The sequence below is a fragment of the Heteronotia binoei genome, chromosome 21 (assembly GCF_032191835.1).
Source record: "Heteronotia binoei isolate CCM8104 ecotype False Entrance Well chromosome 21, APGP_CSIRO_Hbin_v1, whole genome shotgun sequence".
Taxonomy (NCBI): Eukaryota; Metazoa; Chordata; class Lepidosauria; order Squamata; family Gekkonidae; genus Heteronotia; species Heteronotia binoei.
The window spans coordinates 12,898,545-12,920,764 of NC_083243.1; the positions used below are offsets into that span (position 1 = coordinate 12,898,545).

A 22,220-nucleotide genomic window follows, 5' to 3' on the forward strand; every position below is an offset into this window, starting at 1 on the left:
AGATTACAATATTACAAACACAAATGAGACATTTGTTAAATAAAGAACTGAAATGGAATCTGAAAAGATTGCAGCAGAAATCTTTCGAAGGAGCAAATAAACTTGGAAAATATTTGGCCTGGCAACTGAAGAAAAAGAGAGAAAGCAAAATTATTAATAAAATTGTGGTTGATGGAAGAGAGGTGGTAGATCAAGAAGGAATAAAAAGAGAATTTTTTAAAGTATTATGCCAAATTATTTAAGGGTGTTAAAATAAAGAAAGAAAAGATGGAACATTAAACATTAAAATAGCACCCTTAATAGACAATATGGGGAAAGTTTTGAATGATCCAATTGAAAAAATAGAAATTGAAGCAGCGATTAATGCAATGAAAATTGGAAAGGCACCTGGGCCAGATGGATATACAACTAAATTTTTTAAAACCTTCAAAGAGGAGTTAAAACCGAAACTTCAGAAATTGATGAGCATGATAAGAATAAAAGGGAAAATACCAAATACGTGGAAGGAAGCTGTTATTTCGTTGATTCCAAAAGAAGATAGAGATGTCACGAGTGTAAAAAATTACAGACCAATCTCACTATTAAATAATGATTATAAAATATACACAAGAATATTAGCAGAGCGGCTTAAACAACATCTGAAAAATTTTATAAAGGAGGATCAAGCGGGGTTTCTCCCCAAAAGGCAAATCAGAGACAATATTAGAACTGTTGTAAATATTGTAGAATATTATGAAAGACAGCCAGAAAAGGAATTATTCTTTTCTGGCTGAATTAGAATTAGCATTATTCTTTGCGGATGCAGAGAAAGCATTTGATAATTTAAATTGGGACTTTATGTTTGCAGTAATGGAGAAAATGGAGTTGGGGGAAAACTTTAAAGGATGATAAAAGCAATATATACTGAACGTGCAAGGCTATGTATAAATGCAGATCTTACAGAAGATATGATAATTAGCAAAGGTATGACAAGGCTGTCCGCTTTCCCCACTGTTGTTTATAATGACTCTTGAAATCTTACTGACGCAAATCCAAGAAGACAAAGAAATAGAAGGATTAAAAGTAAAAGGATTTACTTATAAATATAGAGCATTTGCAGATGATATAATGTTTATAAAGGAAAATCCCATACAAGTAACACCTTTGTTGTTAGCTAAAATACAAGAATATGGAGAATTGGCGGGACTTTATATTAATGAAGAAAAATCAAAACTTCTGTGTAAAAATATGCAAGTAAATAAGCAAAAGGAATTGCAGAAGCTAACGGGTTGTGACGTTACCTCTAAGGTAAAATACCTGGGTGTGGAGATAATGAAGAATATTGATTTGTTTAAAAACAATTATAAAAAGCTATGGCGTAAAATGGATGAAGATATGATAAAATGGAATAAACTTAATTTGTCATTGCTGGGCAGAATAGCTGCAATTAAAATGAATATTCTGCCAAGAATAATGTATTTATTTCACACTATTCCGATTGTGAAAGACAGTAAACAATTTAATAGATGGCAAAGAAGAATCTCAGAATTTGTGTGGCCTGGGAAGAAACCAAGAATTAAAATGAAAATTTTAACAGATGCAAAAGAGAGAAGTGGATTTCAATTACCAGACTTAAAATTATATCATGAAGCAGTTTGTTTAGTGTGGATAAAAGAATGGATGATGCTGTTAAACAAAAAACTCTTAGCGTTGGAAGGTCATGGAAATAAATTTGGCTGGCACGCTTATATGTATTATGGAAAAAAAAGATGGATGTTTTTTTTCTCACCATTATATAAGAAACAACCTGTTAAATATGTGGATGAAATATAAAAAATATGGGGATGAGAGAAAGCCGTTATGGATAGTGCCAGCAGAAGTAATAAAAATAACAGCTGGGTGAAGAAAAGTGGTTGTCATACACTCTCTCGGCTTGCCTTCGCGAACGAAGATTTAAGAAGGGTGCAGTAGTCCACGTCTGCTGCAGGCTCGCTGGTGGCTGACAAGACCAATGCGGGACAGGCAGATCTGGCCACAGTGGCTGCAGGGAAAAGTCTGATTTGGGGTTGGTGCTGTAGCAGTGCGATTTTTTCTCAATCTCCTTTTGTCCTCAAGGCCAGCTATGCGTGCATTCTCAAAGGAAGAGACAGCCTGGTGGATGGTGTGCCTCCATGCCTTGCGATCTGAGGCTAGGTCAGACCACTGGTGATGGTTGATGCGACAGGTGCCAAGGGATTTCTTCAAGGAGTCCTTGTACCTCTTCTTTGGTGCCCCTCTATTTCGATGGCCGGTGGAAAGTTCGCCATACAGAGCAATCTTGGGAAGGCGGTGGTTTTCCATCCTAGAAATATGCCCTGCCCAGCGCAGCTGCGTCTTCAACAGCAGTGCCTCGATGCTTGTAACCTCCGCCCTCTTGAGGACTTCAGTGTTGGTCACAAAGTCACTCCAGTGGATGTTGAGGATGGTGCGAAGGCAGCGCTGATGAAAGCGCTCAAGGAGTTGCAGGTGATGACGGTATAAAACCCTCGATTCGGAGCCGTAGATTAGGGTTGTCATCACAACCGCTTTGTAAACATTGATCGTTGTGCCTTTTTTCAGATGCTTGTTGCTCCACACTCTTTTGTGCAGTTGGCCAAATGCACGGTTTGCCTTTGCCAGCCTGTAGTCAATCTCCTTGTCGATCTTGGCATCTGAGGAGATGATGCACCCCAGGTAACTGAACTGCTGGACTGTCTTCAGAACTGATTCACCCACAGTGATGCAGGGAGGGTGATAATCTTCCTGGGGTGCAGGCTGGTGGAGAACTTCTGTCTTCTTCAGACTAACTTCTAGGCCGAATAGCTTGGCAGCCTCTGCAAAGCAGGACGTCATATGCTGCAGAGCTGATACCGAGTGGGAGACGAGTGCAGCATCATCAGCAAACAGTAGCTCTCGGATAAGTTTTTCCATTGTCTTGGAGTGAGCCTTTAGTCGCCTCAGATTGAACAGGCTGCCATCGGTGCGATAGCGGATGTAGACACCATCGTCATCATCTTGATCTACTGCGGCTCTTTGAAGCATCATGCTAAAGAAGGTTGTCATACAACCAACTATTAAAAATATAAAGTGGCAAAATAGAATTGAAAACTGCTGAAGAACTGAATAATAAATATGATTGGTTTCAAATGCAACAAATAAAGAGCTTGGTGGAAAAGGATATTAAAACTGAAGGAATAAGAAAAGAGCAAACAGAAATGGAAAGAGTTCTGCTTGGAGATAACGAAAAATTCATTTCAAAACTATATAAATTACTTCTAAAATGGTCTACGGAAGATGAAGTAGTAAAATCTCAAACGATAAAGTGGGCAATTAATGTAAATAAAGAAATACAGATGGAAACTTGGGAATATTTGTGGAAGAATTCTATTAAGCTTTCGACATGTCACAGTATTAAAGAAAATTGTTTTAAAATGATGTATAGGTGGTATATGACTCCTAAAAAGTTGGCAGAGATGAACAATAAGATGCCAGATGTTGGAAATGTAAAAAACATGAAGGTTCTTTCTACCATATGTGGTGGACTTGTGAAAGAGCAAAAAAGTATTGGCAGATGATTCAACAAGAAATTTCTAGGATCTTGGGATATGAATTTAAGAAAGTTGCAGAGACTTTTCTGTTGGGATTACAAATGGAAAAATTTCCAAAAGAAGATAGAACTATAATCTGGTACTTGCTTTCAGCTGCTAGGGCATTGTATCCGCAGTTGTGGAAGCAAGAAAAAATACCAGAAAAATGGGATTGGATTGCAAAAGTTATGACATGGAGTGAAATGGACAAATTAACAAGAATTTTAAGAGACTGTGATTTAGAAGTTTTTAAGACGGAGTGGAAAAAGTTTAGAAGATATGTAGAAAAAGAGTGGAAAGTAAAAGGACATTGGACAATTTTTGATATTGATTATTAGAAGGAAGAAGGATATTAATCTTTGTTTTTATTAGTTAAAGGTACCTTTAAATATTAGTATTTTAAGTAAATAACACCGGCGGGGGTCAAGTAACGGGGGGAGGGGTGGTTAGAAAGTAACATATGAGATAGATAAAAAGAAGTTATTAACGATGCAAGAAATAGATATTGTTAACCATATGTTACTAAATAAAATTGTTTTAACCAAAAAGAAGGCGGCTGCAGATAGATACCCCGCCCTTCTCTCTGAATCAGAGACTCAGAGCGGCTTACCAACTCCTATATCTTCTCCCCCCACAATGGACACCCTGTGAGGTGAGTGGGGCTTGGTGGTCTCCCATCTAAATACTGACTAAGGCCGACCCTGCAATCCTGGCCAGTGGCTCTGTAGCATCTTACAGTAGCAAACCTCTGGAATCTCTTGCCTTCAGAACCCTACAGGATCACCTTGGGTTGGCTGCAGCTTGACAACACTGCTCCCTGTAAGCTGTGGAGTCTTGTGAGCAAAAATTCCAGTAAGCTACTGGCATGAAAGTTGTGAGCTGCTGTATAAATTAGTTTGCTCCGGGGCCATTTTTCCTGCGTTAAGACAAAAATGTGTGAGCTGGAGGCTAAAAGCCAGAGCCGGAGGCTCACGCAAACTCAGCCTAGAGGGAACACTGCTTGAGCGCACTTTACACAAACACAGTGACTAACTGTCTATCACGGATTATAGCTGCAGCTTCTCTGCTGTTGGACAGAAGCATTAAGAACATAAGAGAAGCCACGTTGGATCAGACCAATGGCCCATCCAGTCCAACACTCTATGTCACCTAAGGACATAAGAGAAGCCATGTTGGATCAGGCCAGTGGCCCATCCAGTTCAACACTCTGTGTCACCTAAGGACATAAGAGAAGCCATGTTGGATCAGGCCAATGGCCCATCCAGTCCAACACTCTGTGTCACAGAAGAACATAAGAGAAGCCCTGTTGGTTCAGGTCAGTGGCCCATCCAGTCCAACACTCTGTGTCACAGAAGAACATAAGAGAAGCCATGTTGGATCAGGCCAATGGCCCATCCAGTCCAACACTCTGTGTCACATAAGGACATAAGAGAAGCCATGTTGGATCAGACCAATGGCCCATCCAGTCCAACACTCTGTGTCACATAAGAACATAAGAGAAGCCATGTTGGATCAGGCCAGTGGCCCATCCAGTCCAACACTCTGTGTCACCTAAGGACATAAGAGAAGTCATGTTGGATCAGGCCAGTGGCCCATCCAGTCCAACACTCTGTGTCACACATAAGAACATAAGAGAAGTCATGTTGGATCAGGCCAGTGGCCCATCCAGTCCAACATTCCATGTCACACATAAGACGATAAGAGAAGCCATGTTGAATCAGGCCAGTGGTCCATCCAGTCCAACACTCTGTGTCACACTTAAGAACATCAGAGAAGCCATGCTGGATCAGGCCAGTGGCCCATCCAGCAACACTCTGTGTCACACATAAGAACATAAGAGAAGCCATGTTGGATCAGGCCAACGGCCCATCCCGTCCAACACTCTGTGTCACGTAAGAACATAAGAGAAGCCATGTTGGATCAGGCCAATGGCCCATCCAGTCCAACACTCTGTGTCACACAGTGGCCAATAAATGTGTGTGTGTGTGTGTACACACACATATATATACCCACACATTGTGGAATTATGTGTGCGTGTGATGATTTTCTGACGACTTCGTCAAATGTTGGTTGCATAATGACTGCTTGACCATTAAAAACCTTTTGTCTCCTTGCCTGTTTGCACTGTGTGGTGGATTTATTTTCCTTATTTTATTGAAAACGTTTTTGCGTTGCCTTTCCACACAGTCGGGCAGCTTGAACAATTAAAAGCAGCATCTAAAACAATTCAGTAACACATCCGCAGCCAGCCAGTGTGGTATAATGGTTAAGAGCAGTAGACTGTAATTTGGAGAACCGGCTTTGGGTCTCCACTTCTCTGAATGAAGCCCGCTGGTTGACCTTGGCCGGTCTCAGTTGTCTCAGGACTCTCTCAGCCCCAACCTACCTCACAAGGTTCTTGTTGTGGGGGAGAGGAAGGGAAGGCAATTGAAAGCTGCTTTTCTTAAGGTATAAAGCGGGGTATAAAAATCTACTTTTCTTTACCAGAATCAGGGAGGAAGGTCAGTCACCCTTATCGGGAGCCTGCCAAATGAAACACAAAGTCTCTAAAAGCACGGGCAATGTAGTTGTGAAATTTTAATGTCAGGATGCTAACTGTGTGTGCCAGGAAAGGAACATTCAGAGGCACTAAACCTCGAATCCCAGAGCTAAGAGGCAACATCAGGGGAAGACCTTAGCTCAGGACCATAGCCAGCAGAGGGCACTGCAGCATCCCATACCCAATTTTCCCTTTCAGTGCTGGCCAAAGCCCTGCCTTGGACTGGTTGGCCACTGTGTGATACAGGAGACTAGATTAGATGGACCCTCACTGGTCTGATCCAGCAGGGCTCTTCTGATGTTTTTATGAATGCCTCGGTCTCCATGCCCTGTTGTTGGCCCTCCAGAGGAACTGGTTGGACACTGTGTGAGACTGGATGCTGGACTGGATGGGCCTTCACTGGCCTGATCCAGCAGGGCTCTTCTGATGTTCTAATGAAGGTTTCTCCCTCTATGCCCTGTTATTGGACCTGCAGAGAATCTGGCAGGTCACTGTGTGAGGCAGAATGCTGGACTAGATGGACCACTGGTCTGATCCAGCAGGGCTCTTCTGATGTTCTTATGAAGGCCTCAGTCTCTCTGCCCTGTTGTTGGCTCTCTAAAGGAAATGGTTGGCCACTGTGTGGGACAGGAGGCTGGACTAGATGGACCCTCCCTGGTCTGATCCAGCAGGGCCCTTCTGATGTTCTTATGAAGGCCTCGGCCTCTATTTCCTGTTGTTAGCCTTCCAGAGGAACTGATCAGGATGCTGGACCAGATGGACCCGCACTGGTCTGATCCAGCAGGGCTCTTCTGATGCTCTTATGTAGGCCTTGGCCTCTCTGCCCTGTTGTTGGCCCTCCAGAGGAACTGGTTGGCCCCTGTGTAAGACAGGATACTGAACTAGGTGGACCCCTGGTCTGATCCAGCAGGGCTCTTCTGATGTTCTGATGAAGGCCTCAGCCTCTCTGTCCTGTTGTTGGCCCTCCAGAGGAATTGGTTGGCCTCTGTGTGAGACAGGAGACTGGACTAGATGGACCCTGTCTGGTCTGATCCAGCAGGACTTCTCTCTCGTTTTTATGTGATTGTAGAATATGTTGGAGTAGCAATTTATCTTGCTTGAGTTATCCATATGTGTGTTTGCTGTGTGGGTTGTGATCTTTGGATTGCTAATATGTGTTGAAATAGCTTCTTTAGTTAAATGTGCTGCTTTTTTATCTGTGTTCCAGGTACAAACTTGGTTAAGAAAGCTATTTATGCCATGGTAGAAGGAGACTGCGACGAGGTGAGTCTCTTTCCTTTAGAAGGAGCTATAACTGCATGCCTTGAAGGCCGTCCATTAATATTTACGGTGTAGGAAACTTAAGAACAGGATGTAAAGCTTCATGTTCAGAGGCAGTCAACCCTGAATCCCAATGTCAGGGGAAGGCCTTGGCCTCTACCCTGCTGTTTGCCCTCCAGAGGAACTGGTTGTCCACTGTGTGAGAATGAGACAGGACGCTGGATGAGATGGACCTCTGGTCTGATCCAGCAGGACTCTTCTGATGTTCTTACAGCTGGCCACCATGTGAGACAGGATGCTAGACTAGATGGACCATTGGTCTAATCCAACAGTGGTCTTCCTATATTCTTACTTTAGCACAAACTTTAACTGAGTCGGGGGAAGTGAAGCCTAGGAGAGGTAGCAGGCCCCCTTTTTGAGCCTGACAGGAAGTAGCAGCCCCCCTTTTTAGCATGGCACAGGAAGCAGCAGTCCCCTCTTTAGCATGGCACAGGAAGTAGCAGCCCCCCTTTTGAGCCTGGCACAGGAAGTAGCCCCCCTTTTGAGCCTGGCACAGGAAGTAGCAGCCCCCCTTTTGAGCCTGACACAGGAAGTCGCAGCCCCCCTTTTTAGCATGGCACAGGAAGTCGCAGCCCCCCTTTTGAGCCTGGCACAGGAAGTAGCAGCCCCCCTTTTTGAGTCAGGTCGGCCACACTGCCCTGTGTCCATCTGGCTAATCCTTTTGGGGATTTCCTTTGCTATCCCTGACTCCGTGTGGGCCAGGGTAAGCCCAGGGAAACAAATGTTTTCTTCTCTTCTCCCTTGGGGAGGCTGCAGTAGCCTTTTGCCAAGAGCCATTTTGGTGTAGTGGTTAAGAATGGTGGACTCTAATCTGGGAGAACCAGGTTTGATTCCCCACTCCTCCTCCACGCACAGCTGCTGAGTGACCTTGGCCAGTCACAGAGCTCTCTTAGGCCCACCTGCCTCCCAGGGTGTCTGTTGTGGGGAGAGGAAGGGAAAGGAGATTGTGAGCCTCCCTGAGACTCCAAGCAAAGGGTGGGGTATACATCCAATCTACTCCTCCTCCTCCTCTTCCTGCTGCTTCTGTGTTCGTGTTCTTTTTCTTCTAACAATATGTGCTTGAACTGGCCAGAATGCACTTGCAAAATAGAAGAAGAAGATAGAATAAGATATTGGATTTATATCCCGCCCTCCACTCCGAAGAGTCTCAGAGCGGCTCACAATCTCCTTTCCCTTCCTCCCCCACAACAGACACCCTGTGAGGCAGATGAAGATATTGGATTTATATCCTGCCCTCCACTCCGAAGAGTCTCAGAGCGGCTCACAATCTCCTTTCCCTTCCTCCCCAACAACAGACACCCTGTGAGGCAGATGAAGATATTGGATTTATATCCTGCCCTCCACTCCGAAGAGTCTCAGAGCGGCTCACAATCTCCTTTCCCTTCCTCCCCCACAACAGGCACCCTGTGAGGTAGATGAAGATATTGGATTTATATCCCGCCCTCCACTCCGAAGAGTCTCAGAGCGGCTCACAATCTCCTTTCCCTTCCTCCCCCACAACAGACACCCTGTGAGGCAGATGAAGATATTGGATTTATATCCTGCCCTCCACTCCGAAGAGTCTCAGAGCGGCTCACAATCTCCTTTCCCTTCCTCCCCAACAACAGACACCCTGTGAGGCAGATGAAGATATTGGATTTATATCCTGCCCTCCACTCCGAAGAGTCTCAGAGCGGCTCACAATCTCCTTTCCCTTCCTCCCCCACAACAGGCACCCTGTGAGGTAGATGAAGATATTGGATTTATATCCTGCCCTCCACTGCGAAGAGTCTCAGAGCGGCTCACAATCTCCTTTCCCTTCCTCCCCCACAACAGACACCCTGTGAGGTGGGTGGGGCTGGAGAGGGCTCTCACAGCAGCTGCCCTTTCAAGGACAACCTCTGCCAGAGCTCTGGCTGACCCAAGGCCATTCCAGCAGCTGCAAGTGGAGGAGTGGGGAATCAAACCCGGTTCTCCCAGATAAGAGTCCGCACACTTAACCACTACACCAAACTGGCTCTCCAGTAGGGTTGATAATATTAAAACAACAGTACATAAACATTGTGTACGAGTAGAACAAAGTAGCATCTTTAAGACCAACAAAGTTTTATTCACAAGGTAAGCTTTCGTGTGCTCCAAGCACACTTCATCAGGCGAGGAATCTGGTACAGTGAGCAGAGCTCCATATAGCTGGCAGGCGGTGGTTTAGAATGCAAAATGGTACAAGCTTAAGATCCAGTGACAGAATAGGAAAATTGACAAATTGAGCAAACCTTTGATCTGGGTAGCATGAGCGTGAGAAAGCCATAAAACACTAATATGTCAAAATGTGAGAATGTCTGTTAATCACTCTTCATTTTTAAAAACCTGGGCCAAAAAGAGGGCATTTCTTTCTCAGAGGTTTTTCCCATCTAACTAATTTACCTTTTAGCAAGTAACATACATACAGTTTACCATTAGAAGGAAAATACATTAAAATAGAGTGGAAGATGGGTTTAGTTTACGTAATGAGATAAACAGCCAATATCCCTGTTTATGTCAGTACGGCTAAAAGGGAAATACATTGGACAGCGATGCTCTTGTCCACCCAATTTGCTATTTAACATGCTAACATTGTTCTAGTTTGCCATTAGAAAAAAAGAAGACAATAAAATATAGTGGAAATGGGTTAAGTATATGTAATGAGATAAACAGTCAATATCCCTATTTTGAGTATGTCAATTCCAAAAATTATTCTGATACACATTCTAAAAGAGAAATACATTGGAATGCTGTGGATGTATAACCACACTCAGTGAGAGTTCTTGAAGCGCTTCAGAACCGTTCCATATTTCACTGGATTGTGAGCCCCGCAGTATTTACCTGCAATGCATACTGGGTAATCCTGGTGTCCCGGGTGACTTGGAGGCTTTTAAACTCTGCTGGCCAGTTTTGTGCACTTCAGGTGTAACAGGCAAACGGGGTGATTTTATGGTTTTGTATTTACATGCATTTATGTATGTAAATGTAAAGTCAGGTTAAAATGGATAAAAGGAAGTACTTCTTCACCCAAAGGGTGATTAACGTGTGGAATTCACTGCCACAGGGGGTGGTGGCGGCTACAAACATAGCCAGCTTCAAGAGGGGATTGGATAAAAATATGGAGCAGAGGTCCATCAGTGGCTATTAGCCACAGTGTATATATATATATGTGCGTGTGTGTGCGTGTGTGTGTGTGTGTGTACACAAACACACATATATTGGCCTCTGTGTGACACAGAGTGTTGGACTGGATGGGCCATTGGCCTGATCCAACATGGCTTCTCTTATGTTCTTATTCTGCTTTTCTCCCCAGCTGGGGCTCAGAGCAGCTTAGAATGTTGTCGTCCCCTCTTCCGTTCTCTCGCAAAAACACCAACCGTGTGAGACAGGCCGGGCTGAGAGCTTGTGGCAGCCCCAAGCTCCCTCCAGTGAGCTTCCATGGTAGAGGTTGTGCCAACGGGAGGTGATTGGTGCTGGGGATCGTGCCCGGTGGTGCCCCTTGTGTCACCAGAAGCAGTTTCCCACAGCCCCCTCCCCTCCCCTTTGCTGAACCTGCGCCCCTCTAGATACGTGGCTTTGCATCCACACCAGTCATGCAGCCCCCAGTGGCAGCTTTGCAGAGCCAGTTTGGTGTAGTGGTGAAGTGTGCGAAATTTTATCTGGGAGAACTGGGTTTGATTCCCCACTCCTCCACTTGCAGTTGCTGGAATGGCCTTGGGTCAGCCATAGCTCTTGTAGGAGTTGTCCTTGAAAGGGCAGCTGCTGTGAGAGCCCTCTCAGCCCCACACACCTCACAGGGTGTCTGTTGTGTGGGAGGAAGGGAAAGGAGATTGTGAGCCCCTCTGTCCTTGAAACGGCAGCTGCTGTGAGAGCCCTCTCAGTCCCACCAACCTCACAGGGTGTCTGTTGTGGGGGACGAAGGGAAAGGAGATTGTGGGCCCCTCTGTCCTTGGAAGGGCAGCTGCTGTGAGAGCCCTCTCCAGCCCCACCCACCTCACAAGTTGCCTGTTGTGTGGAGGAGGGAGATAAAGGTGATAGGAAGCCGCTCTGACATTCGGAGCGGAGGGCAGGATATAAATCCAATGTCTTATTCTTATTTTTATTACATTGTAGTATATAATATTCCAGCCTACGTCCCATCCCGACGGTGGCAAGTAGTAGGGCCAGAGTAAATTACCCGCCTCCGTCACTGGTGTTATGTAATGCCAGGTCCATCAATAATAAGATCTCTACCCTTCGGGAGTTCCTGTCCGAGCAGGATATGGACCTGGCATGTGTGACCGAGACCTGGGTGCATGAAGGGGAGACTGTAGCTCTCTCCCAGTTGGTTCCCCTGGGATTCTTGGTCTTTCACCAGTCCCAGACTAGCGGGCGGGGGGGAGGGGTGGCTATACTCATACGAGAGGTTTACTCCTTTCGGGCCCTCCCGCCTCCGGAGATTGGGGGCATTGAATGTGCCGGTTTGGCGTGGGACGTTGGGGAGGGGTTGGCGGTTTGGCTGGTGTACCGACAGCCTAACGCACCAGCCGGCGCCTTACCATCCCTGATGGAGGCCGTAGCAGGCTGGGCATTGGAGTACCCAAGGCTTTTGATTCTGGGTGACTTCAATGTCCATGCCGATGACATGTCCTCTAGTCAGGCGATGGACCTAGTGTCATCCATGGCGACGCTAGGACTCTCCCAGTTTGTTACAACGCCTACTCACCAGGCGGGGCACATGTTAGACCTGATCTTCGCGGCGGGAATTTTAGTGGATGATATTACTGCTCAGACAGTGCCATGGTCGGACCACTATGCCCTTAAGGCTCGTATGAATATCCCACCCCAAGCCCGTTTAGGCGGCGAGCCTATTTTAGCTCGCCCGCGGAGCCAGATGGACCCCGAACGGTTCCAGATGGCTCTACGGGATCCCTGGCCCTCTGGCAACTCCCTCGATGACCTGGTGGAGTCCTGGAATGATAGGCTCTCCAGGGCCATCGATGAGATTGCACCTAGACGTCCTCTGCGCCCTCGCCTAAAGCTAGCACCCTGGTATAACCAGGAGTTGCGGCAATTAAAGCGAGGACTCAGACGACTAGAGAGGCAATGGCGGTGTACTCGAGACGAAGCGACTAGAACATCTTATAGAGAGTATATGAAGTCCTATGAGATGGCAGTCAAAGCCGCAAAGAAAACATACTTTGCGGCTAAGATTGCATCTGCAACTTCGCGCCCGGCACAATTGTTCAACATAATTCGGACTCTTATAACGCTGCCACAGGGCAACCCAAATGTTAGTCAATTGGAAATAGGCTGTGAGGCTTTTGCGAAATTTTTTGCAGATAAAGTCGCGTCGCTCTGCCGCGACACCCCCGCCATATTGGAGACAGTATCCGAACCCGAGGCTCCTTGCCTGTCTTCAGATTGTATTCTGGATGGTTTCGGCGCTCTCAGCTTGGAGGAAGTTGACAGGATCCTCTTGTCTGCACGCCCTACAACTTGCAATTCGGACCCTTGCCCCTCCTGGCTTATTAAATCTTGCCAGAGGGAGCTTAGGTATCCTATACGGGATATCATAAATAGATCCCTGATGGAAGGGCAATTTCCAACGCCTCTTAAGGAGGCAGTGGTCCGCCCCCTCTTAAAAAAACCAACACTGGATCCGGCCGAATTGGCACACTATCGGCCGGTCTCGAATTTACCCTTTTTGGGTAAACTCATTGAGAGGGCAGTGGCGTTGCAACTACAGAGTTTCCTGGAGGATGCTTCCGTCCTTGACTCCCATCAGTCGGGCTTCCGCCCGGGTCATGGGACGGAGACAGTGCTGGTCGCCCTGGTGGATGATCTCCAGCGGCATCTGGACCGAGGCGGCTCGGCGGTACTGATGCTGTTAGACCTGTCGGCAGCGTTCGACACGGTCGACCATCGGTTGCTGACTTGCCGTCTTGCCGACGTGGGGATTCAGGGGTTGGCTTTACAATGGCTTACCTCTTTCCTCAAAGGTCGGGGACAAAGAGTGGCGATTGGGGGTGAATTGTCCCAGAGATACCCGCTGGATTGCGGGGTCCCTCAGGGAGCAGTTCTATCCCCGATGTTGTTTAACATCTATATGCGCCCTCTTACCCAGATTGCCCGGAGATATGGGCTGGGCTGCCACCAGTACGCTGATGACACCCAGCTCTATCTACTTATGGACGGCCGGCCTGCCTGTGTCCCAGAAAACCTGGACCTGGCATTGCAGGCCGTGTCTAGATGGCTCAGGCTGAGCGGGCTGAAGCTAAATCCGACGAAGACAGAGGTCCTTTGCCTGGGTCGCCGTGGTCCAGGGAGGGAGATTCCCTTACCGGCCCTCGACGGTGTGCCTCTGTCAGCGGCGCACAGGGTTAGGAGCCTGGGGGTGCTACTGGAGCCTACTCTAACTATGGAGGCCCAGATAGCAGCCACTGCCAAGTCCGCATTTTTTCATCTTAGGCGGGCAAGGCAGTTGGCCCCTTTCCTGGAGGGCGACGACCTGGCAACAGTGATCCATGCAACGGTCACCTCGAGGCTGGATTACTGCAATGCCCTCTACATGGGGCTGCCCTTGTGCCGAACCCGGAAGTTGCAGCTAGTGCAGAATGCCGCTGCCCGGCTGTTGTTAGGGCTCCCTAGACGGGAGCACATCCAGCCGGGGCTTCGGGGACTGCACTGGCTGCCGATAACATACCGAGTTCGGTACAAGGTGCTGGTTATGACCTTTAAAGCCCTTTATGGTCTGGGACCTGCCTACCTTAGGGACCGTCTCTCCCCACATGTCCCCCAGAGAGTGCTGAGGTTGGGGTCTCAGAACCTCCTTACAATCCCTGGGCCAAAGGAGGCCCGTCTGAAAGCGACCAGGGACAGGGCCTTCTCGATTGCAGCTCCCTGTTGGTGGAATCAGCTCCCGGAGGAGGTGAGGGCCCCGCGGAACCTTGAACAGTTCCGCAGGGCCTGTAAAACAACCCTCTTCCGGTTGGCATATAATTAACTGTGAGCAGAATGCCTGAATATTAAATCTTAAACATCAGATTACTGAATATTGGAAATTTGAAGGACTGATTTAAGGAATAGTAGCATAGTGTATATCGATGTGAGTTTTATGTATTTTTAGGTTTTTATGTATTTTATTGTATAATTTCATTCGTATTTAAATCGACCTCTGTTAGCTTTTATTGTTGTAAGCCGCCCTGAGCCCACCTCGGTGGGGTAGGGCGGGATATAAATCGAATAAAGTAAAGTATAATGAAATAATTATACCAGTTTGGTGCAGTGGTGAAGTGTGCGGACTCTTATCTGGGAGAACCGGGTTTGATTCCCCCACTCCTCCGCTTGCAGCTGCTGGAATGGCCTTGGGTCAGCCATAGCTCTGGCAGAGGTTGTCCTTGAAAAGGCAGCTTTTGTCAGAGCTCTCTCAGCCCCACCCACCTCCCAGGGTGTCTGTTGTGGGGGGAGAAGATCTGGGAGATTGTAAGCCGCTCTGAGTCTCTGATTCAGAGAGAAGGGCGGGGTATAAATATGCGATTCCTGTTCTTTACAGAGGTCCGGGGGGGGGTTGGGGGGGGCGGCGGGAGCAGGGCCAGGCCTGTGTTTTTTGAAGCAGCGGCTCCCAAGCTTTTTGGCACCAGGGGACAATCCTCCCTCTAAGCTGTGGAGTCTTGTGAGCAAAAATTCTATTTTGTGAGCTCCTGGCATTAAAAGTTGTGAGCTCTTGCATCCATCAGCTTGCTCTGAGGCCATTTTCCCTGAGCGAAGACAAAAATGTGTGAGCCGGAGGCTAAAAAGCGCTGAGGTAGCTCACGCTAGCTCAGCTTGGAGGGAACACCGACCAGGGACCAGTCCCCACTAGTTAGGCAACGGTTGCTGCTAAGCTGCCCCTTCCGCCCACCCAGGACTGAGTGAACAAAAGAGGCAGTGTGGCCTCTCTCAGAGGCAGCCTCCCCCACCAGCCGCCTCTGCCTCGCTCCGTGGCCCAATTGCTAACAGGCCACGGACTGGGACCAGTCCGCAGCCCAGGGGTTGAGGACCCCTGCTTCGAAGGATCCAGTTACTGTATGGTCCTTCTAGTATAGCAATAAGACAGAGAGACAGCCTCCGTGTGTGGCTCCATCAGTGGCTATTAGCCACAGCATATTGTTGGAACTCTCTGTCTGGGGCAGTGATGCTCTGTATTCTTGTTGCTTGGGGTGGGGGGGGCAAGAGTGGGAGGGCTTCTTGTGTCCTGGCTCCACTGGTGGACCTCCTGATGGCACCTGGGTTTTTTGGCCTCTGTGTGACACAGAGTGTTGGACTGGATGGGCCACTGGCCTGATCCAACAGGGCTTCTCTTATGTTCTTATGTGACACAGAGTGTTGGACTGGATGGGCCACTGGACTGATCCAACAGTGCTTCTCTTATATTCTTATGTGCATGAGTGAAGCACCACCAACTGGTTTCTGAGGATATATCAGAGGTCATGAATTCTTTACTGTCATCTTTAACGGCCTCGACAAAGCCTTGCCAACAGGAGGGGCTGTGGCTTCCTTAAGTGCGCCCACGCAGCTTTTTGAAATTTTATTTTAAGAGGCCACCCATCTCCTGTTGAGTCTTCCTCTTTTTCTGCTGCTTTTCACTTTTCCTTGTGGTGTTCCCTTTTCCGGTGAATCTTTGTCTTCTCGTTAATGTGGCCAGTTTGGTGTCGTGGTGAAGAGCACGGGCTCTTATCTGGGAGAACCGGGTTTGGTTCCCCACTTCTCCACTTGCACCTGCTGGAATAGCCTTGGGTCAGCCAGAGCTCTGGCAGAGGTTGTCCTTGAAAGGGCAGCTGCTGTGAGAGCCCTCTCAGCCCCACCCACCTCACAGGGTGTCTGTTGTGGGGGAGGAAGGGAAAGGAGATTGTAGGCCACTCTGAGACTCTGTCATAAGAACATAAGAGAAGCCATGTTGGATCAGGCCAATGGCCCATCCAGTCCAACACTCTGTATCACACAGTGGCCAAAAATTAATATATATATATATATATACACACACACACATATATATACACACTGGCTAATAGCCACTGATGGACCTCTGCTCCATATTTTTATCTAACCCTCTCTTGAAGCTGGCTATGCTTGTAGCCGCGATCACCTCCTGTGGCACTGAATTCCACATGTTAATCACCCTTTGGGTGAAGAAGTACCTCCTTTTATCCTTTCTAACCCGACTGCTCAGCAATTTCATTGAACGCCCATGAGTTCTTGTATTGTGAGAAAGGGAGAAAAGTACTTCTTTCTCTACCTTCTCCATCCCATGCATAATCTTGTAAACCTCTATCATGTCACCCCGCAGTTGACGTTTCTCCAAGCTAAAGAGCCCCAAGTGTTTTAACCTTTCTTCATAGGGATAATGTTCCAAACTTGTAATCATTCTAGTTGGCCTTTTCTGCACTTTTTCCAGTGCTATAATATCCTTTTTGAGGTGCCCTACAGGATCCTACCTGTGTGAAATGACCTCTGACCCCAGACATAGAATCATAGAGTTGGAAGGGACCTCCAGGGTCGTCTAGTCCAACCCCCTGCACAATTCAGGAAACTCACAAACACCTCCCTCTAAATTCACAGGATCTTCATTGCTGTGAGATGGCCCCCTAGCCTCTGTTGAAAAACCTCCAAGGAAGGAGAGCCCACCTCCTCCCGAGGAAGCCGGTTCCCCTGAGGAACTGCTCTGAACTCACAAACACCTCCCTCTAAATTCACAAGATCTTCATCGCTGTCAGATGGCCATCTAGCCTCTGTTGAAAAACCTCCAAGGAAGGAGAGCCCCCCACCTCCCGAGGAGGAAGCCTGTTCCACTGAGGAACCGCTCTAAACTCACATATACCTCCCCCTAAATTCACAGGATCTTCATTGCTGTCAGATGGCCCCCCAGCCTCTGTTGAAAAACCTCCAAGGAAGGAGAGCCCACCACCTCCCGAGGAAGCCTGTTCCACTGAGGAACCGCTCTAAACTCACAAACACCTCCCCCTAAATACACAGGATCTGCATTGCTGTCGGACAGCCAAGAGGGACGGTGGCTCAGTGGTAGAGCATCTGCTTGGTAGGCAGAAGGTCCCAGGTTCAATCCCTGGCATCTCCAAAAAAGGGTCCAGGCAGATAGGTGTGAAAAACCTCAGCTTGAGACCCTAAAGAGCCGCTGCCAGTCTGAGAAGACAATACTGACTTTGATGGACCAAGGGTCTGAATCAGTATAAGGCAGCTTCATATGTTCATAGCCTCTGTTTAAAAACCTCCAAGGCTTGCTTAAAACATGTGTACTTAAGTATATCCAGTGGTAAGCATTTCACCCTTATGTGGCTTGAACCATGCTTGAAAACCAGTTCTGAACCGTAGTCGTGAAGCAACTGGGTCCCAGTTTCATAAAGATGGTGGATATTAGCTTTCAAAAATGGTTCTTGGGATACTTCTGAGGTTTCATGGGGCATGCCTCTTAGGACTCAAGACTTCTGCTTGAACAGAACGTGGTTAAATATAAACAAGAGGATACACTGTGAGAATATGGTACAAATCAAACAAACTGTGTAACACAATAACAATCCATTATAGGGACGTTACCAGCTGAGACATTTTGTGAGATTTTCCCGGTTGCAATAATTGGACTGGGGTTCCCGTTAATGAGAGATTTGACGATTGTGGAGGAGCCTTAAAGTATTAAATTGCCAAGAGATCTACGGTTGATAAAGGCGCATAGCCGAAACTGGTCTCCGTTCTGACTGTGGCTTTTCTCCGCTGACTGACGCTTTGTGAGAACTACTTTTCAAGTCTATGCTTGGAGATTTAGATACTTATGTCCAAGGACTCGACTAGTGATTGATTTGATATTTTGATACCAGCAAATTTATGTGAAGTTGAGGCTTATTGCGCCTTTAAGAGTTGTTTATAAATTGCGTTGATACCTCTCGCACGAACGAATTGTTATTGTGTTGCACGGTTTGTTTGATTTGTACTGTGAACAGAACGTGGGGCAAAACGCCCCCAAACCACTTTCCCTGCATCGCACGTCAGCAGTTGCTTTTAAATCCTTCAAGCGACCTTTGGGGTTTCTTTGCCTTCGCCTGGCTAGGTCCCCCGCAGCATCCCAAAAGAACGCAGCTCTCCTTAACAAACGTCTCCTCTTTTCTAGGTCGTCCTGGAAACCGAGATCACAAACAAGTCAGCATTGAAACTTTATGAAAATCTTGGCTTTGTGCGAGACAAGAGGCTGTTCAGATACTATTTAAATGGAGTGGACGCGCTGCGTCTTAAACTGTGGCTGCGTTAACCGGAGGCCGTCGACTGCCGCCCCCTCCCCCCGAGGACTCATCTTCCTGATGATGCAGCAGCAGCCGCAGTGTCCTTTGCATGCAATGCAATTTGTGTGGAATTGCTTTGCAGGTGGACATGTAACAACTCCCGTGCAGCTCTTCTTCTCTGTGAGTGTCTCCACTGAGCGTCGCACCTCAAAATTCGTTGCACTGTGTGGCATGGCGCGTTTTTTGTTCCGAATTTAACAACAGATCATTTCAGACTTCAGATCCTTTCGTTTTGTTGCGTTTCAGTATCCAGGAGGACGTGCCGGTAGATGGCCAAAATCCGTTCTTTATTTTTCTTTCCCCCCCCCCCCACCCCCCATTTGCAAGTCTACCGACTCCTGTCACATGAAACGGTGAGCACGCTCTCCAAGAATCTGTGTTACGTGGAACAATTATTTTTCTGTTTTTGTTCCAGGGAGAAAGGAAGTGAGAGGGAAAAAAAAAAGCCAATGTAGATTGTAAAATTCTCTAAGTATACTAATATTTCATACAAAACTCACCCTAGTTTCCTCCCCCCCCCAGGGAAGATTTTTTTTTTAAAGGCTTCAAAGTTTTAGGTTTTATTTTTCAATATGAACTTTCCATTCTTAAATATTGGTACCTCAGTGATTAGTGAATGAAAAAAACTGTATTGTAGAGTGGGGTGTGTGTTAACATTGAGTACCGGTAACAATTTAAATTGCGTCTGCCAGTGCCTGTGTAGATACGTATATTTGTCTTCACCGCTAAGTTTTTTGAATGCATGCTTTTTTTTTTCCTGATTTTTTTTTTTTTTTTTTTTGGTCTTTGCAAGAATGGCTTTTATTTAAAATTCTGGATTTTTGAGAATAAATTATTTCAGACTTTGTTAATTTGGATGACTTCACCCAGAATGATAAAGGCTTCAAAAGCTCTTCTCTATCTAGCAAGGAAGTGGGGGGGGGGGAGGGGAGAAATCTCGTGTAGCTGCTAAAAAGGGAGCTCATGCACTTTGTTCCTTTAAAGAGAGCGAGGGACTCTTTTCAAACACGAAATGGCGAAATTAATGTAAATTGGGTTGATTGTTTTTTTTTAATTTAATCAAAATTACCATTTAGGGATAGCTAAAGAGCCATTTTCAAGGCAGTCGAGACGGTATGATTTTGATATCGGTTCACGTCGGCTTTGCTTCTGCGTTCGAAACGAACGGCGACACTTTGGTCTTCAGTTCCTGGTGCATCCATTTTTTCAAGCTGCTTTTCAGTTCCTCCTCAATTTCCACAAAAAAAAAAAAAAAGCCAAAAACTCTTGCAGTTTTTAATTTCCTTCTGGGGGAAAAAATTGGCAGAGGGCGTGTCCGAGGCTGGATTCTCACTCGTTCCCCTCCTCCCCGTTCAGCTGGGACCTACTTAGACTTGTTCAAAACGTCCCCCTCCCACCCAGCAGTTACACGGTATGTACTTATGTCTGTCAGTGCAATATGTAAAAGCAAACACTTTTTTTTGGCAGTGACAGCATTGATAAAAATCTATATCTAAAAGCAAAAAAAAAAGAAAGAAACCTTAGGTGACTCACGGAAAATTGCTTCCTTTATATTGGGAGGGAAATCTTCCTTTTATACTGGGAGGAAAACCTTCCGAATTCAACTTTTTTGCCTTACCACGTTGTCTGTTAGGGATTTCAACTTGTCATGTTGTCAAAACGGTTGAAGTTGCTGTAACTTTTTGCGAGAGAGAGAGAGAGAGGACTTTGCCTCCCGTCACACTTCAGAGAAAAAGACCCCGTTCTGGACAGCTACATTGTAAAGAAGGCCATCCTGATTTTTGCACAGACGGAGCATCTCCCCCACTATGTATAAGTTGTGAATTGTATTTGGGAAAAAAATAAAGGATTTTAATTTAAAACTGGTGCTGTTCTCTGGACGCAACGCGTATGGGTTTGTGTCTCTCCCTCTGCACCCACCCACCCTGTCTAACGTGTGAATCTTTCTCTACTGCCTGTGTGGGCAGAACCACTGATGGATCAGCACTAGCACAGAACTGCCTGCAAAGTTATCACTACGTATCGTCATACATGCAGTCCAGGGGCCGAATCGGGCCCTCGGAGGGCTCCTATCAGGCCCCCAAACAACTGGTTGTCATCTGCTTCCTTCTTCCCATCTCTTACTTCCTTCTGCGTAACACCTTGCTTTGCAAGGCTTGCTCATTCGCACAGCAGTACTGAGCCAAGCCTCTCTTCTATTGGCTGAGGCTCCTCCTCCTCCTGGTCCCCTGCGGAAGGAAGGAACGAGCCAGAGCTTCCTTTGCCCAGTTCCCTGGATCCCATGGGAGAGATACAAAGAAATCACCTTTAAGACAAAAGAGCGCTAACGTTCTAAGCATGTTTTAAGTTTTTTTTAAAAAAAACGTATTTAATTGTGTTTGTGTCCTTAATAAAGTTTATATCTCTGCTACCTAATCTTAAATAGGTACACGCATGGCCCGGGCTGACACGGCCTGGCCCAACAAGGTCTCATTTATGTCAGATCCGACCCTCATAACAAATGAGTTTGACACCCTTGTTCTAGACGCTGTATGCTGAAGCGTGTCAAGTTGCCTCCAACTTGGAATACTGTGTGCAATTCCGGTCGCCGCACCTCAAAAAGGATATTATAGCATTGGAAAAAGTCCAGAAAAGGGCAACTAGAATGATTAAAGGTTTGGAACACTTTCCCTATGAAGAAAGGTTGAAACACTTGGGGCTCTTTAGCTTGGGGAAACGTCGACTGCGGAGTGACATGATAGAGGTTTACAAGATTATGCATGGGGTGGAGAAAGTAGAGAAAGAAGTACTTTTCTCCCTTTCTCACAATTCAAGAACTCGGCATTCGATGAAATTGTTGAGCGGTTGGGTTAGAATGGATAAAAGGAGATACTTCCTCCCCCAAAGGGTGATTAACATGGAATTCACTGCCACAGGAGGTGGTAGCAGCTACAAGCATAGCCTGGCATCACCATTGTTTCACCCAGGGCTTGCTTTGTAGAAAAAGCCCAGCAGGGACTCTTTTGCATATTAGGCCACACCCCCTGACACCAAACCAGCTGGAACTCTGCTTTTAAAAAAAGACCTGGCCAAGTCCAACTCGGAAAATATCTGGAGACTTTGAGGGTGGAGCCAGGAGATTTTCCCATTCCCTACAAATAAATAAAAACAGCAGTGCAATTCCCCTGAGTACAGTCTTCATTTCCTCCTCCTCTTTGCCTTCAAATGGTTCCACAGCAGTTGCACTTCCACTAAAGTGAAAGTGAACTCACACGCACTCACAAAGCAGCCACAATAAACAGTTTGCCTGCCCACACTTTGGTAGATAGCTTTACTCACCAGAGCTGCTGAATGGAGCAGTCTGCTGTATTTCAACCAACTTAAGGAGAGAGAGGTCTAGGGGGTGGAGTTTCCCTCTATCCCATAATCAGGTTCTAGTTGTATTCCTTTCACAAAACAAACAGCTTCTGAAAGGAATGCAAAAGGGACTGG

The 22,220-nt window shown here is 46.6% G+C and overlaps 1 protein-coding gene across 1 annotated transcript in view; it reads left to right on the plus strand.

Annotated features, from left to right (window-relative positions):
• Positions 1-20,611, plus strand: part of NAA30 (N-alpha-acetyltransferase 30, NatC catalytic subunit) — a 38,225-nt gene extending 17,614 nt beyond the window's left edge. Inside the window, exons 4-5 of the mRNA XM_060262656.1 lie at positions 7,331-7,386; positions 18,581-20,611. Of these exons, the coding sequence (XP_060118639.1) occupies positions 7,331-7,386; positions 18,581-18,718 (194 nt within the window). The 3' untranslated portion in view covers positions 18,719-20,611. The remainder of the gene's footprint in view (positions 1-7,330; positions 7,387-18,580) is intronic.
• The last annotated feature ends 1,609 nt before the right edge of the window (positions 20,612-22,220 follow it).